This window comes from Rhinopithecus roxellana, chromosome 1 (genome assembly GCF_007565055.1).
Source record: "Rhinopithecus roxellana isolate Shanxi Qingling chromosome 1, ASM756505v1, whole genome shotgun sequence".
Taxonomy (NCBI): domain Eukaryota; kingdom Metazoa; phylum Chordata; class Mammalia; order Primates; family Cercopithecidae; genus Rhinopithecus; species Rhinopithecus roxellana.
Window position 1 is genome coordinate 91,626,507 of NC_044549.1, and position 16,475 is coordinate 91,642,981.

At 51.7% G+C, this 16,475-nt stretch overlaps 1 protein-coding gene across 1 annotated transcript in view; it reads left to right on the forward strand.

The window, feature by feature from the left end:
• Positions 1–13,214, forward strand: part of SLC6A11 (solute carrier family 6 member 11) — a 124,082-nt gene extending 110,868 nt beyond the window's left edge. The window contains exons 10-14 of the mRNA XM_010377274.2: positions 1,347–1,484; positions 5,299–5,401; positions 6,660–6,760; positions 7,618–7,788; positions 10,750–13,214. Coding sequence (XP_010375576.1) covers positions 1,347–1,484; positions 5,299–5,401; positions 6,660–6,760; positions 7,618–7,788; positions 10,750–10,902 — 666 coding nt within the window. The 3' untranslated portion in view covers positions 10,903–13,214. The remainder of the gene's footprint in view (positions 1–1,346; positions 1,485–5,298; positions 5,402–6,659; positions 6,761–7,617; positions 7,789–10,749) is intronic.
• Positions 13,215–16,475: the final 3,261 nt, after the last annotated feature.

Consider the following 16,475-nt stretch of genomic DNA (forward strand, 5'->3'; position numbering starts at 1 on the left):
CTTGGAAGGGGTGCTTCCCAACAAGGTGGCTGGCAAAAGAACCCTTGACTCCTCCTCCCTCCCTCCCTCAAGGCAAGGCAGTGGGGTGGGTAAAGCCCAGCTCTGGAGCAAGATCGCCTCGTTCGAATCCAGGCGTTGCCACTTACCGCCTGCGTGACCTTGGGTAAATTGCGTGCTCCCTCCTCTGTGCTTCTGTGTCTTCATTTACAAAAGGGGGATAATAATAGTACAGACCATGGAGAGACTACATAAATTAATGTGTGCTAACTGCCTAGAATAGAGCCTGGCACGTCGCAGGTATGATGTGTTTGCTATTATCATTACTGTTATTATTATTAATGTGGCAAACATTTCCTGAGCCTTTCCCTCCTCTGTGCCAGGGGCCCTGAGCTAGACACAGGAAATAGATAGATGACAATGATGGGGCCCCTGCCCTCCAGGATCCCACCTGCTTGTAAGGAGACAGATATAAGCAGGCAACGGCCCCCAGGGTGAGGGGTGTACTCAGGACACAGAGGAGAGGGTTGGGCTGTCCTGAGTGGGGGACAAGAGTGATCAGGAAAAGGTTCATGCAGATCTGCCCCCAGTGCCGTGAGAACCAGTTAAGGGGGCGGTTGGTATCTTTGGATATTCAGGCTGGCTGTTAATGGGGAGGTAGGAACTGGGCAGATACCGTGTACCTGGCCCTGTGCTCAGCACACAGGATACAGATGCTTAGTGGCTCAAACTCAGCCACTGATGCCTGCACCATTTGGCTAGGGCCCAAAGACACCCAGCAGAGACAAAGAGCTGGAAGCTGGCTCACCTCTGATTGCCCTCCACCCAACAGAAGGCCCTCATCTGCCAGAAACAAAGAGCAGGGAAGCATCCCAACCCCGGAGACCACAGAGACAGACCAGAGCCTGCCATCAGCAGAGCACGTAACTCCCACTACAGGCATAGAAACCCCAGCCTTGCCTCAAGGGCAGGGGCTGGTCTCATTTAAGTTGTCGACCCCAGCACAGAGCCCAGCACATAGGCATGTGACAGGCAGCATGCGGGAGAAGGAGGAGTACTAGATTTGGAGTCTGGAGACCCCAGCTCAAGTCCTGACTGCCACATCCTTGCTGAATAATCTTGGGCAGGTCACTCCCCACCTCTGAGCCTCAGCATCCTCATCTGTTAAATGGGCATGACTGGAGCCCCGCTAGTTCTGGGATTACTGTTATCCTCAGGCCCCTCATCTGCATCAGTGGGTGTGGGAATGAAGGAAGCCCAGGGTTCAGGCCTGCTGCGCTTGCTCAGACCCTGGGCCCCCAGGAGCGGCCTTTTCCTTGAGTTTCACACCATCATATCTCCCCGTCCAGTTTGTGTGTGTGGAAAGCCTGGTGACAGCCGTGGTGGACATGTACCCCAAGGTCTTCCGGAGGGGTTACCGGCGGGAGCTGCTCATCCTAGCCTTGTCTGTTATCTCCTATTTTCTGGGCCTCGTGATGTTAACGGAGGTGAGTGGCATGGTTTGTGCTGCACGGGGTGAAGTGGGTGTGTGACGTCAACTCCCAGCTCTGAAAGTGACTAGCTGTGTGACCCGGGTCAGGTCTAGTGCCCTCTGCCACTCGGTTTATGCTTCCTCCTAGCGGGTCATGGTGAGGATCTAATGGAAGTTCTCATCAAGCCCTCAGCACAGTGTCTTCATGTGCAAGTGCTCAGCTAAAGGCCGCTGCTGTTATTCACAGAGGGGAGTCACACTCACCAGGGGAACGCTGGGTTGATCTGTCATGGTGAGCACATGGACGCCTGGGCCATCCCTCAGAATAACTTCCGGGTGAAGCGACAGTGTCAGCTATTAGCCCTGTAACAGTTACCTATGAGTGGTCTCGCGTTCAAAGCAGGCTTTTCTGGGCATCTCTGATGATACTGGCACCTTTGAGCACCGTGTGCTCCAGCCTGGGACTTCTGTGTGTAGCCCTCTTCTCATTGTCCCTGCTGGGCCTGCAGGTTAGGAGAGGTTCTCCATGACCTTCAAATTAAGACCATCTGATAAAACTGTATTTCTCTCCCCCACCTCCCATAGCCATTCTGTCAAATAAATACCTTCTTATGTATCTTGGGAAGGTAACATTAGGTATTTTTCTCCCCATATGCACAAAATTAATTAATTTAAAAAGAAAGAAAAGAACTGTTGCCTAGAAACAAGAAGAGTCTTTGTAAGAAACATGGAAAGAAATGAGGGAACTCAGAATTAGTAAAAGCAGCTGATGTAATATTGAGGTCAGGCTAGAAAGCATTTGGGTTCATGCCACCTTGTTGCATCTACTCATCCCCCCCACTTCCAAACTCATATGCTGCCTCTTCCTGGAAGCCTCCTTAGCGTCCCTTCCTTCATTCATGCCCCCAGCCCCTAGCACTTTGTGTGCAGCTCAGTTCAGTCTCCTCCTCCCCATTACTGTGATCTGTGGTCCACCTGTTCACCTATCTCCCCCACCAGACCTCAGGGGCCGTGAGAACAGGAGCCAGCCCTCATTTGGCTTCATGCCCTCAGAGCCAATTCGGCGCCTGGCACGGGGTGGGTACTCAGTGCACAGTGGCTGGCATCATTACCTCGCCCAGTCATTGTCACATTAATGAGAGTGATAATCAGTGTTGGAGCAAATAAATGTATGGCGCTTCCCAGTTTCCACCTCACCTCTCCCCACTCAGAGAAACCGGGCAGTGCAGTAAGCAGGGCCTCATTAAGCACTGATTAATTAGAGTCTCTCGTCACAGTCTTGTCACATACAAATTGGGGGGTTAGCCTGATGCGTTAAAGAGGCTAACGGACAGAATTCCAAGAGGAGCAGATGTTGGCACAGGCATCAGCTGCTTGGAGAAGGCAGGTGGTAGAAGGTGCTTCTTGAACCGCCTGCCCCAGGTGGCCCCAGCTCACTGAGTCTCTGATACCCAACCTCTGACTGAGGCCTTGCATCTGCCCAAGGGGTACTTCAGGGCCCCTGGAGGCCATCAGGGAGCCAGCGCCGCGTCACCCAAGACTGTTAGTCAGCAGGCGCTTGGGCCTCCCATGCCAACCGTCCACCTCCTCAGGGGACTATTTGTGATCAATTGCACTGGAGAAGTTCAGTTGCCAAATAGGCCGTGCCGCCTTGGCCTTCATGGTAATTGCTGGAAGGAACTTTCCCTCACTTATACACATTTAAAGCTCAGCTCTAAGAAAAATAGGCCACAAAGGTCTTTTCTTCCACCAAGGCAGTGTGATGAGTAATTGAGAGTATGGGTTTTGCAGCCAGATGACCTGGGTTCAATCCTCAGCCCTTGACTAGCTGGCTGGATGACCTGCAGCAGGTGGTGTCGCTGCTCCGTGCCTCGGTTTCCCCATGTGAACAGTGGAGATAACACTAGTGCCTGATAACACTAGTGCCTGCCTTGTCATTGCACTGTGAAGGACCAACTGGATTAAGACAGAGGAAGTGGTTAAACACAGCCTGCTGCTTGCTGAGTGTTGCACTGAGGTTTCTTTGTTCCTTTGTAAAGTATGATGTTCATGCGAGGGGAGCAACTGGAGGTGGGGGCAGGTCTTAGGTATTAACTCAGAAAGCCAAGCCCCGCACTCCACAGAGAGGTGCCTCAGACCTGCTCCTGACCCCGCAGACCAAAATATTCACTGTAGTTGTCACAGATGGGAGAACCCAGGCCAGACATGGCCCACTCAGAGATCCATTTTGTTTCGCCCTCACTGTGTTTTTTAAAAACACGAAGTTGCCAACAATTATAACAGAAAAATTTCCCATAAAAATCTGTATTTCTGGTGTCTTCCAGAAAATCTGCAGATCTGGCCTCACAGCTGCATTCCCCAGCAACTGCCCTCCAGAGGTGTGTAGCTAGATGGGGCCCATACTCTCCAGTTAGCCACGGTCCCCACCACTCCCTGGTGCCACACCCAGCCCCCTTTTCTCAGTCGTATCATCTGTCTGGCCTTGTGGGCATTGAGATGTTTCTCCCTGTCTAGTTGAAGACATGAACGAGTCCCATGGTGTGTGGTCTGTGAGTGACAGGAGGAAGCAGGCCCAGGGCACCCTGGGAGCACAGAGGGGAAGCAGAACTCCAAGGAAGTCCCCATGGAAGACACACGGGAGGCTCTCCAGGTTTCATTCCAGCCCCCTAATGCACTGTCCTGGTATTCAGACTATCCCACCCCACCTGATCCTTCCTAGCTCTTTGACACTTTTATTTCCCCTGAGTTTGATTACATCCCCTATGGACCCTCGTTGTATTGTAAAGATTTTATTTAGAGACCCCCGCTCTCCCTACATCTACAGCTGGTGTCCTCTCCCCTCTCCTCCCTCCTAGGAAACCTTCCCAGATTACCTTGGTCAGCTGAGCTCACACATTCTAGGTCATCACTAAACTCAATCGTCACGGATTTGTATGCTACAGAGCTGGCCTGTGGTCATTTCTTCATCCCATGAAGATGGACCACATACCGCCTGTGTGCCAAGCCCTGGGCCAGAACCTGGGACCCAACCCTGGACAAAGCCAGCTGGACCCCCCACCCATGGAGATCACACTCCACAGGATTTAACTTACATGTATCACCCCCTACTGTGCACCAGCCCCGCTCCCCTCCTTTTTTAGTTGAGTCCACAAAACATGCTATGAAGGCCCAAAGAAAGAACGAGGCCATCAGGAAGGGCTTCCTGAAAGAGGTGGCATTTGATCTGAGCTTTGAAGGAACTTAGCAGGTGAAAGGGAATAGCATGTGTAGAGGCACGAAGGTGAGGCTGTCCCTTGGTCTGTCCAGGAGGGGCTGTGGGAAGGGAGATGAGGCCAATGAGGAGGGCAGCAGCCCTGACTGGCAGGCTGAAACGAGCCAAAGGGTCACTTTAAACTGCCACGTGTTTGGTTGGATTTGCACGTTTCAGAGAAAGGTTCCTCTGAAAGCTGGCATGCAGACGGATTGGAGAGGGTGAGGCCAGAGGCAGGGAGGCCAGTCAGGAGGCTGTTATAGCCATCCAGGTAGGGGTGCTGGGCCTCCCCCATCTCGATTTTCTATGTAGTCTCTGGCCCTTGGGGAGCTGGGAAGTGAGGGGCTGAGATAAGACAAACCATCTGCAGTCCCAGCAGCCCCCAAAGGACAGGAAATTAGGGGGCACCCAGATGGGAGGGTACAATTTTCAAACTGGAGAGACTAGGGAGAAACTGATTCCTGGCAGTAGTAGCCACAGAGCAGAGAGAGGGACCGACCTGAGGCCAGCTGGCTGACCCTGCTCTCCCATGTGTCCATTCACCTCCCATCCGTCTGTGTGTCTGTCCCCCGACCTACAGGGTGGCATGTACATCTTCCAGCTCTTTGACTCCTATGCTGCCAGTGGGATGTGCCTTCTCTTCGTGGCCATCTTTGAGTGCATCTGCATTGGCTGGGTGTATGGTGAGTAGCAGCCAAGCTCGTCCACACCTCAGCTGCCCACCGGGTGCCCAGGATCCTGGCATTTGGACTCTGGTGGCCTCTGGTTCTCTGTGGCTTATCTTGGTCTATACTGGCCTCTTCTTTCTCTTCAGGGATTCCTTGGCCTTTTCCCACTGTTGGGAGACCTCCTGCTTTCACACCCTGCAGCACAGGAAGGGGTTCAGGGCTCAGGCACTATGATCTTGGGCCAGTTCTTCTGCCCTTGAGACTCAGTTTTCCCCTTTGTAAAATACCAGTAGTCATTAACATGTCTCCAAGTAGGAGAAAGTGTAGTCGAGCAGCAGCCTGCATGGTGCCTGGCCTTCCACAGACAACCACCTCAGGTCCTCCTGCTCCCCAAGCCCAACAAGTGGGTGAGGGTTGCTGGGCTCAGTCATGGTCACTCCTGCCATGAGTGTGGCTTGGGAATGGATGCCTCTGCAGGTCCCTGCTCTGTAGCAGCCCTGCCAGGCCCCTGCCTTCGAAATCCTTATCCCCTTTTCAGGCTGCCTTGCAAAGCTGCACCCATGGGCACAGGCTCTGGGCTTGGCCAGGGAGCAGCCTCATTGCGATCCCAGTGCTGCTGTGTGACCAGGAGCACACCACTTCCCTTCTCACCCCATCCCCGGCCGGGCACGGTGGCTCACGCCTGTAGTCCCAGCACTTTGGGAGGCCGAGGTGGGGGGATCATGGGGTCAGGAGATCGAGACCATCCTGGCTAACACGATGAAACCCCGTCTCTACTAAAAATACAAAAAATTAGCTGGGCGTGGTGGCGGGCGCCTGTAGTCCCAGCTACTCGGGAGGCTGAGGCAGGAGAATGGCGGGAACCCAGGAGGTGGAGCTTGCAGTGGGCTGAGATCATTCCACTGCACTCCAGCCTGGGCAACAGAGCGAGACTCCATCTCAAAAAAAAAAAAAAGAAAGAAATCCTCATCCCCACCCCTGATTGCCTTGCCTCCAAAGGGATCACCTTCCACCTTTCTCCCAGAAACTCATCATTTCCTGGGCCTGAGGCCAGGAGAGCTGTCTCCAGTAGTGGGCCAGCATCCCTCCTGCTGCTTTTTATTCTGAAACCTCACACATGTAACATCCTGATCGTTATTTAAGCAATACAAAGGTTCCTGCAGCAGTTTTTCTGTCTCAGGCTGGAGAACACAAACACTCCTAGCCATTCCTCTGACTCATGTACAAAACTTCTCTGGGGTGGGTATGTGCCCATCTGATTTATTCCGGACAGGAAGCAACCGGTTCTATGATAACATTGAAGACATGATTGGCTACCGGCCACCGTCGCTCATTAAGTGGTGCTGGAAGATCGTGACCCCTGGGATCTGTGCGGTAAGGGCCCCGCCAGGAGCCACCTCCAGCCATCTACCCACCCACCTACCCCCCAACCCACGTTTCCACTCCGCAGCCCCCAGCCTGGCCGAAGCTGGACCTGAGGAGGTTGATGTCCCCTGGTTCAGGCTGCCTTGCAAAGCCGCACCCATGGGTACAGGCTCTGGGCTTGGCCAGGGAGCAGCCTCATTGGGATCCCAGTGCTGCCGTGTAACCAGGAGCACACCGCTTCCCTTCTCAGGACCTCAGCTTCTGCATAGGCAAATCAGGCACTGGATCCGCCTCGGAGGGCTGAGGACTGTGTGGGCAACAAAGACCTGTCCCCGTCTTGTTGTTAACCATGAAGGCAGCAGAGCTGAGGGTGACAGTGGGGCTCATGCTCTGCCCAAGACCGGACCACAGCAGGGCCTTTCTGAGCAGACATTTAATTAAAAAACACCCAATTACTCATCCATTTATTGGCACTGGAAGTAACTCAGCATCTTCACAGACCGTGGTAGTTCTGAGAAGCAACTTTGAAACCAGTCTCAAGGAGTAACTAGAAAAAATAAAAATTCCTAACTGGGCAGAGGCTGGGGAAGAGGCTCCTGGGGGTGGGGAGAGGTCCTCACAGCCCAGCAAGGTCCCAGAACCCAGGGCCGAGTTCCCTGAGCATCTGTTGCCTGTGGGATGGGGCTCCAGCCTGCTGTGCCTCAAGCTCACTGTGGTCCTGGCAGGGCCTCACCTTTCACGGCTGTGAAATGGGGCCAACCTCCTCCCCTGCCAGCCTCCTGCTGGTCTGCCTGGGCCCGAGACCCCTCATGGCCTAGCAGGGCTGAGGGTCCATCCCCCAGACACCTGCCCCCATCTCTCTGCAGGGAATCTTCATCTTCTTCTTGGTCAAGTACAAGCCACTCAAGTACAACAACGTCTATACCTACCCAGCCTGGGGCTATGGCATTGGCTGGCTCATGGCCCTGTCCTCCATGCTCTGCATCCCACTCTGGATCTGCATCAAGGTGTGGAAGACAGAGGGGACACTGCCCGAGGTGAGACTGCCCCAGGAGGGCTGGTGCATGTGGGCAGGTTCGCACCTTGGGTCCCAGTTTCCTCATCTGCACGGTGCGTGATGACAGCATGCGCCCATCTGCCTCAGGCGGCGCTGTGGCAAACTCCTCTCTGGCCAATGCTTATCAGCATGGTTGTGCCCAAGGTGTCTCTGTGAGGCCTTTTGGCTGAGCCCATTTCTAGGAGCCAAGCCTCTGTCTTCCTGTCTGTAAAATGGGATAACCGCAGTACCTAACTTATAGAGGCTGTGAGAACTCAGTGAGTTCATATAGGAAAAGCCCTGGGACCCGGACCTGGACCAGAGGGTAACAAGTGTTAGCACTGACTGTTCTGTGAATCCCAATCATTCTGACGTGTCACCCTGCCAGGCTGTCTACCTGCTGTATCTCCTGCCATCCTCAGAGCAAACTGGGGCGATAGGCATCATTTTCTGCAGTTAGCAGGTAGAGGAAACAGGTTCAGAGAAATCAGGTCACTTGCCTGAGGTCACACAGCCAACAGTTAGCAGATCACATTGTTAAAGACAATTTCATCAAAGTAGATTTTAGATATCCTAAAATTAACCCATTTCAGCTATACGATTAAACAATGTTTAGTAATGTTCCACAATGTGCAGTCATTGTCATGAATCCATTTTAGAATACTTTCATCATCCTAATAAGAGTCCTCATGCCCATTCACCGTTAACCCTTGTTCCACCCCCAGACAACCACAGATCGACTCTGTCTCTGTGGATTTGCCTACCCTGGATGTTTCCTGTCACTGGAGTCCTACAGTGTGTAGTCCTTTGTCAGCAACTGAATCGTTACCGAGCCCATCTTACTCCAGAACGGCACTCCCTATTCACTCTCCTTCCCTACCGCTGGCAGCGGTTTGACTGGGTTTCTGCTTATTTAGTAAACAGCACAGGGTGTTTGTTGTGTGCCAGACGCTGTTCTAAGCAGTTTACAAATACTAAGTCATTTAATCCGCATAGCAATCCTGGGGGGCGGAGATTCTTTTTGTCTCCATGGATGAGGAAACTGAAGTACTGAGAAGTGAAGCAACTTGCCCAAGGGCACACAGCTTCTGAAGGATATAGCAGAGACTCTGGCATGTGTGATCCTGTCCCCTGAGTTTTGCTGCCTCACCTTCTTCTGCTGGACCGGTTGCACTCTACTGTGCGGCCCTGTCTTTGCCCCAAGGCCACACCCCAGGGACTGCAGGAGTTGAACTTGGCCACCCGGGAGGCGATGGGGAGTGGGGGTATGCAGAGCCAGAATGCAAGCTCCAGCTCAGAGTCAGCTACACCCAGCCCACCTGCCTGCCCACCAAGGGGCCTGGGCTCCAGAAATAGCCATGCCTCCAGCCAGAAGAAGCCAGCCACTAAGGAAGGTCTCTTTCTCAAGCTTGCTCATGCCCCAGAGCAGGTCAGGCTCCTTGGTGCCTGTAGGTCAAGGGCAGTTGGTTAATTCTGATCTCAGGCCAAACATGTCCAGAGGGGAGCTGACCTGAGGCCTTAAAACCTTGACCACTGGAAGGCCCCTGCCCAAACTTCCAGGTGGTCTTTTGGTATTCAGAAATGCCTGGTGTTGCCTGCTAAATCCCCCAGAGATCATCTCAGGCCTGGTGTGCGGGGGAAAACAGGAGAGGGAGTATTCTTTCCTAAGCCCCCTCCATCTCCCTGAGCTCACACACCTGCCAACGTGGACAGCAGGGTTTATTAAAGGGAATTCTTTGGAGGTGTCAGACCCAGTTTCCAGGTCTTCCTCACCAAGAGTCCTTGTGCCAGGTAGTCCACCACCCTGAGCCTCAGTTCCTGCAAAGCTGCTGCTGGGGGACGGGAAGGATCTAGAGGGGAAAATGAGGATAGAGGTGCCTCAGAGACATGCTCTGAGGATGCATCCTACTGAATGGAAGGTAACATGGTGGCCACTCAACTAATCTGATCCTTATACTAACCCTGGAAGGCAGGTACCGTTATTATCCCCCTTTACAGATGGGGAAACTGAGGGACGGGGTTAAGCTTCTTGCCCTTGTTAAATGGTACAGCCAGGACATAAACCCAAGCGCCTGGCTTTGGAACCCATGCTGTAGCCCCAGATCCGTACCAGAGTCGGGGGCACAGTGTGCCCCAGCAGGCACAGCAGGATCTGAAAGAGAAGACAGAGCCTTGATCCTGAGAAACCAGCCACCCAAAAGGCTTTGCAGCCTTCCTTGGGAAAGGGTTTATGCCCAGAAAGCACCCCCCAAATCCTAGCCTGGAGTCTTCTCCCAGGAAACCTGGGGAGTGCAGATGAAGCTGAGGGATAGGGGCCTGAGGCAGGGCCACATCTGGTCTGAGGGGCAGGGCCGTGGGACAGGAGTCTGCATCCATCAGAGCTAGCCAGCTGGTGCCGGCTGCTTTGCAAGGTAGCCTGAGGCTGTGAGCCTTGGGCTTTGTGTTAATGCTTCTACCTTTGAGCACAGCTGGAGGAACACCCAACACACACTGCACCTTCCCCACATGATGGCACCCCTTCCATGGGAAACGCACACAGGTATCCAGCAATGGTCCTGTAAACAGTCCTGGAGATGCATTCCCACCCAGTGATTCACACCCCAGCTTCTCACTGTCCCCCAAGGGCAGGCATGAGGCAGGGACTCTGATGACAGCTCTGAGTCCCAGCCACCTTTCCTAGCCAGGTGTAAGGCTAAGTACTTTCCGTAGCCTCTCCTTACTCTTGACCTAATGCCGGGAGCAGGGACCTCTCCGGCCCCCATTCTCCAGAGGAGGAAAGTGAGACCCCGGGATGTTGTTCATCATCGAGGACAGAGCTGTAAGAGGCCAAGCTGGGGCCCAGACCTTGGGCTGAGAATTCTCCAGCACCCAGGTGTCCCCTGTGTACTTGGGAGAGGCCAAGGCAGACCCTGGACCCTGGCAGCTAATCACTCAGATCTTTCCCTCCTCTCCAACCATCCAGAAACTTCAGAAGTTAACGACCCCCAGCACAGATCTGAAAATGCGGGGCAAGCTTGGGGTGAGCCCACGGATGGTGACAGTTAATGACTGTGATGCCAAACTCAAGAGCGACGGGACCATCGTAGCCATCACAGAGAAGGAGACACACTTCTGAGCGGCCGCCAGCCACCTGGGGCTCTTCTTTCTTCCCCCCATGTGTGTAAATGAATTCCTGAACCCCATGCTTCACCTAATGGTAGGGGCTTGCTTGTTTTGCACAGGATTTATTAACAAGTTAATTTTAAGGTGGCCACTGTACACTGCTCTAAAGTCATATCCCCTCCCCACCCCCAGTCATCATGGAAGTAACCACTACAAAGAGATAACACTGTACAGTGACTGCCAGATCTTCTGTCCTAGGGCAGTTTTAATCAATGTTTTCTAGGGATTAGGAAGAAGTGTATAATATTGTAAAACTTTTTTTACTGGGGTTGTGGGCCAGGTGGGGTGGGGAGTGATGGCTGTCCTCCTCTGTCAGCCTTTTAATGACTGTTCTGTGTCCCATGTTTGTCTCTGACCATCCACAGCCGCCCTCCTCCATACCCCAGGGAGTAATTTTCCTTAAAAACTTTTCCTTTCCAAGGGACACTGGGTTTGCAGACAGCAAGGCTATGTGGCAGAGAAGAAAAGGTTCAGCAGACTCAGGACTCCTGGGCTGGAGACCCCCCTCTGCCCTGATCCCATGAAGTGACCTTGGGCACTCCCTTTCCCTTCCTGGGCCTCAGTTTCCCCATCTCCCAAATGGGAGGAGAAGCCGGATTGGGTTATCTCTTAGGGATTCTCTTTGTGTGCCTTGCTGGCTTGCAGACCTGCCATGGACCTTGGCTTCCTCTGAAGACTTGCAGGCAATAATCTCTGCCCTCCCAGTTGTACCTCCTCCCCACCTGCTTATTTAAAATCAAGTTTATCGTAGAAATGGTGTGGTGGTGATGTATGTTTTCCCTAAAACTCTAATTTCATCTCATCTGTGGGTAGCCCTGCTCTCTGGACATCAGTGGGTCTTCAGCCCCCAATGCGGGGGCTCCTCTGTCTGGCCTGCCATTTTTTCCTGGTCAGCTGCTCTTAGCCCCAGCTCTGCCTCTCCACCCTTGGCAGGGCTGGCTGGAGTTGCCTTGGGGACTGATTTTCTGGGTGGGGAAGCAGCCATCTATTCTTGCAGCCACCGCAGCCAGGATCTATGTCTTAGGACCTTCCATGAGAAGGAGCCACAGTGGGGCCTGGTTTGCTCCTAAGGCCCTTCTCTATCCCAGGCCACCTCTTCTCTCTCCTCTTGTCCCCTAACGTCTGCCTACCACCATTCTCCCTCTCAGTTCTCTCCCATCCTTGCCCCTGGTTCAGGAGCCATTCTACCTGCCTCTGTGGCCAGGTGCAAGGCTACAGGTGCAGTCACCTGTTTCCTGCCACCTTCCCTCCCTTCTTTGGCAGAGAGAAGTCTCAGCTTTCACTGGAGGGAAGACCTGGGCATCCTGCTGGCTCCTCCCTCCATGGGACCTGGAGTCTGGCACTGTTCCCTAGCCAGCCTGGCTGCAGAACTCTCTGGCTGATACCTCTCTTCTTTTTTAATTGGACTTCATATCAAGCCTCTGCCTTGGTTTGTGAGCTATATGAGGGTGGGGAAGGCACACTCTTTCTTTTTTCTGTAGGTTACCAATACTATTTGGTGGACATGTGGGCTTTCTCTAAACCAAGGCCTTAGTTTCTTGTAAGGGTCCTCTGTGTTTGATTCACCCAAAAGTCTGCAAACCCCCAGTGTCTCTGCTCTGGCCAGCCCCTATCTGAAGCCTGTGTCTGCTAGGAGAGATGCCCAGTGCCCCACTGGGCAGGACAGGAAGCCTAGCCTGGGCCCCCTCTGCACACAGCTCAGGCCTGCCCAACTTCTTATGGGCAAGCTACCATCCCACTCTCGTCTCCCTGAGCTGTCTGGTTCTGCAGACCCAGGAAGGGCCAGACTGGGGCTCTGCTTGTGTTTATCCTCAGCTGCTGTCTTCCCAGTAGGCCCCCAGGCAAGGAGGCTTCCCACTGCTGCTGCTACAGGTTCTCTACACCAACTCTCATGGATGCACAAATCCCTGTGGTCCGCCTTCGCCGACACACACACATCGTACATGTGGCTGTTAACACTTGACTCACTTAACACCACTCATGGGGCAGGGTGGAGAGTGGATTGTTGTTTTTTGTTTTTTGTAATTTCCTACTAGTATTTGGGTAACTTTGGGGGTGGGGAGAGCAATGTTGAGGCAGGGGAACATGTCATTGTGATGACTTTTTTGATATTCATTAGAAACAATACATCCTTTCTGAGATATTTACAATATTATTAAAAAATGAAAAAGGTTGTACTGTTTTGCATAATGAACATTTTTATTGGGCATTCAAAGGGTACAAGATTGTCTGCTTACTCATTTTTAAAATTAAAGAAATGAACAACCAATGTGGCTATTCCTAGCAAGGTGGTATTCGTTGGGTTTTTTTGTCCTGTTTTTATTCCCTCCATGATATGCCTGCAAAACTCTCCTGGATCCCTGTGTGGAAGTTGCAGTCTCCACTCAGCACTACAAATTAGAAACAAAAGCAGCGGTGTTTTAGGAGCCCAAACTTCTTTATGTTCATGTATTTACCATTTGCCAAGTATATGCTAGATGCTTTACAGAAGTTGTCTTTTTAATCCTTACAACAACTCTGTAAAATAGGTACTTCTCCACTTTATTTATGTCTTGCTTTATTTATTACTTCCCTTATTTTACAGATAGCCATCTATTCTTGTAGCCACCCCAGCCAGGATCTATGTTTTAAGACCTTCCTCCAGCCTCCCATGAGAAGGAGCCATAGTGGGGCCTGGTTTTCTCCTAAGGCCCTTCTCTCCCCAGCCACCTCTTCTCCCTCCTCCTTACAGATAAGGGATTTTGAGGCACGGAAAAGTCAAGCAGTTTGCTCGCAGTCACACAGCTAGTAAACATCAGGACCAGAAAGAGAACTCAGGTGCGTCTAACCCAAAAGCCCTTTCTCCTGATCACAATGCCTTACTGTTTCTCATGCTGTGAGGCCTGAAGAAAGCAACAGCCCCTCACAGTGGTGAAAATAGCTGCCACAAAACTTATGCTTGTGTCCTAGTAGGCAGAGACACTCATGTTTGAGGCATGCAAGGCAGAACACAGAGAGATGAGAATCTGGAGTATGCAGCCCTGGGTTAGGCTCCAGGATCTGCCCTTGCCAGCCTCAGTTTTCTCATCTCTAAAATGGGGATAATAGCTCCTGTTTCAGAATCAGGGTGATTATGAAGATCCCATGAGCTCTGTATGTGAATGATAAGGTTCTGAATTCACACTAGTTGTTATTCTGAATAAATAATGCCTAAGCTCAGAAAGTGTTTGTAGTATTGCCTAGAACTTAGACTAAAGTCTCTAAATTTGTGTCTGAGATTTCTAAATGGCCACTCGAGACCACAGGCTTGTTTTGTCCTGCCAGCTTATGACAGTAAGATCATCTTATGCAGTGTCTACTCATTCCTGTCTGGTCAACCTTTTTGCTTGAAATCCCTGATCTCAAGTCTACCTGACCCTGTCTTGGCCTTTCATCCTCCCTGAGGTGGTAATATCTGCTCATAGGAAAGCATCCCACAGAGTTCTGGAATTCAGAAAGTCTCTGTGATCCACAGCCGGGGTCCCTAAGTAATTCCTGCCCTCACAGAGCCACAGGGATTGCTGCAGTCACCTGTTCCCTGCCATCTTCCCTCCTCATGTCTGAAAGTGTCTTGCATTAAGCAGCTGTCATATGCAAGAGAAAGATGAGTCTCACTCATTCCCAGGAAACTTCATTTGCAGACTCTTGAGCCTATAGAATTAATAGCATGAAGAATTAATTGACGCACTAGACCCCTACAGGCTGCAGTGTGTGCTAGTGACCCCTGCTGGCCAAGTGGGACTCTGTAGGCTGGCTCTACTAGACACTGCAAATAACCAGAGAAGGGGAAGGGAGCTTTGGAAGTGAAGTCCAGGCTACCTCAGGCCTAACAGCATTTCCCATGGAGTGGGGGGCAGATCAGGCACCAAAGAGCAGACATATTCTGCTGAAAGTGGCCAACTTTGGAAAATTGAGTTCTTTCATGCATTCAGCAGCCCTTTACTGAGCAGCCACCATATTCTTTGTGTGGACCTAGGACTAGTGTTATTATGACAAGTGAAACAGCCCCTTCCCTTGAGTGTTCCTACTGTTAGGAGGAGAGGCGTCCATACCCTTCTGGATAGGGGTAAGTTCACAGGGAGATGCTGTTCTGATTCTGACCTCCTATTCCTAGCTGTCTTCCAGCCAGTTAAGAGTTCTTCAGTGTGGCACTGAGCAAGTCTGCCCACTCCTTGGACCTCAGTTAGCCACTGGTAGAATGGCAAAGAAATGAGACCCAGAGCGGGAATGTGATTTGCCCAAGATTCCCCTAGAACTCTGTATTCCCATCTCATAATCAGTCCCCTGCACCATCTCAAGCTGTTAAAAAGCAAATGAGGTTGGGGCCCTCATTACCCATTAGGGATAAAAGTCAGTCTTTGTTGCCAACTCTGGCCACTTCTCTCTCATTTTTAAATAATGCCCACTTTGTGAGGAATACTGGAAAGAGTAACACATGCAGCATTCTCTGAGCGTCCAGGGTGGCTCAAGTGTCAGAGCCACTTCACAGGAAACCACATGGCAGGATGTGCCATGGACCGAGTGCTGGAGGAGTACTGCAGGCAGGAATAAGAACTGTTTATGGAGCACCTGCTATGTTCCAGGGTCATGTCTGCGTTACCTCATCACAGCCTCACAACAAATCTAAGAATTAAGTGTCGTTAATCCCATTTTTCATATGAGGAAACTAGAGTTCAAAACTGTAAATAATTTGCCCTAAGAGATACAAATTATACCTCCTGGCAAGTGGAGGAGCTGGGCTTGGATCCAGGTTTGCTGGATCTAAATAAAGCCCATGTACCCAGCCACTTAACCAAGGATGTGGGACTTGAGTTGCACCTTGGGGGATGGTAAGATTTAGGCAGAGAAGGACATTTGAGATGAGGGAACATCCCAAGTGATGACAGAGGCTTTGGGAGAGCAGGGAACCAGTGTACTCCCCGTTCACTGCAGCCTCCACTTTCTGGGCTCAGGTAATACTCCCACTTCAGCCTCCTGAGTAGTTGGGACATGCCCAGTTAATTTTTTTTTTTTTTTTTTTTTTTTTTCGCAGAGACAGGGTTTCACCCCAGTCTACTTTCTATAACCCTTCATGTATCTTCATCAATCTCTCTGGCAGAGTAAGATCAGGTAACACCATGCTTATCATGGAATGGCACCTGATGCAGGTCCCTCCACAGGACAGAAGCTTGGATTAACAAGTGCCCAGCTTGCCCCAGAGTGGGGAGCCATAGGAAAAGGAATACATAGGCATTGAAGACCTACTCAGTGCTGGAGACCATACCAGACCCTTTCCTATGCATTACCTTGCCCTCAACCGCCTTGTAAGTTGGCATCATGTTCACATTCTACCAGGAATGAGGAAACAGGCTCAGAGAGGTAGATTCAGCTACCCAAGGTCACAGAAATGGAAAGTGGTAGAACTGGGGTAACAGCCCAGGTGTGTCTGGCGCCAAGGCCCGTGCACTTTCCACCGACCACCTGTAGTAGTCAGGCTTCTCTAGAGAAACTTCTCTAAAAATTAGATAT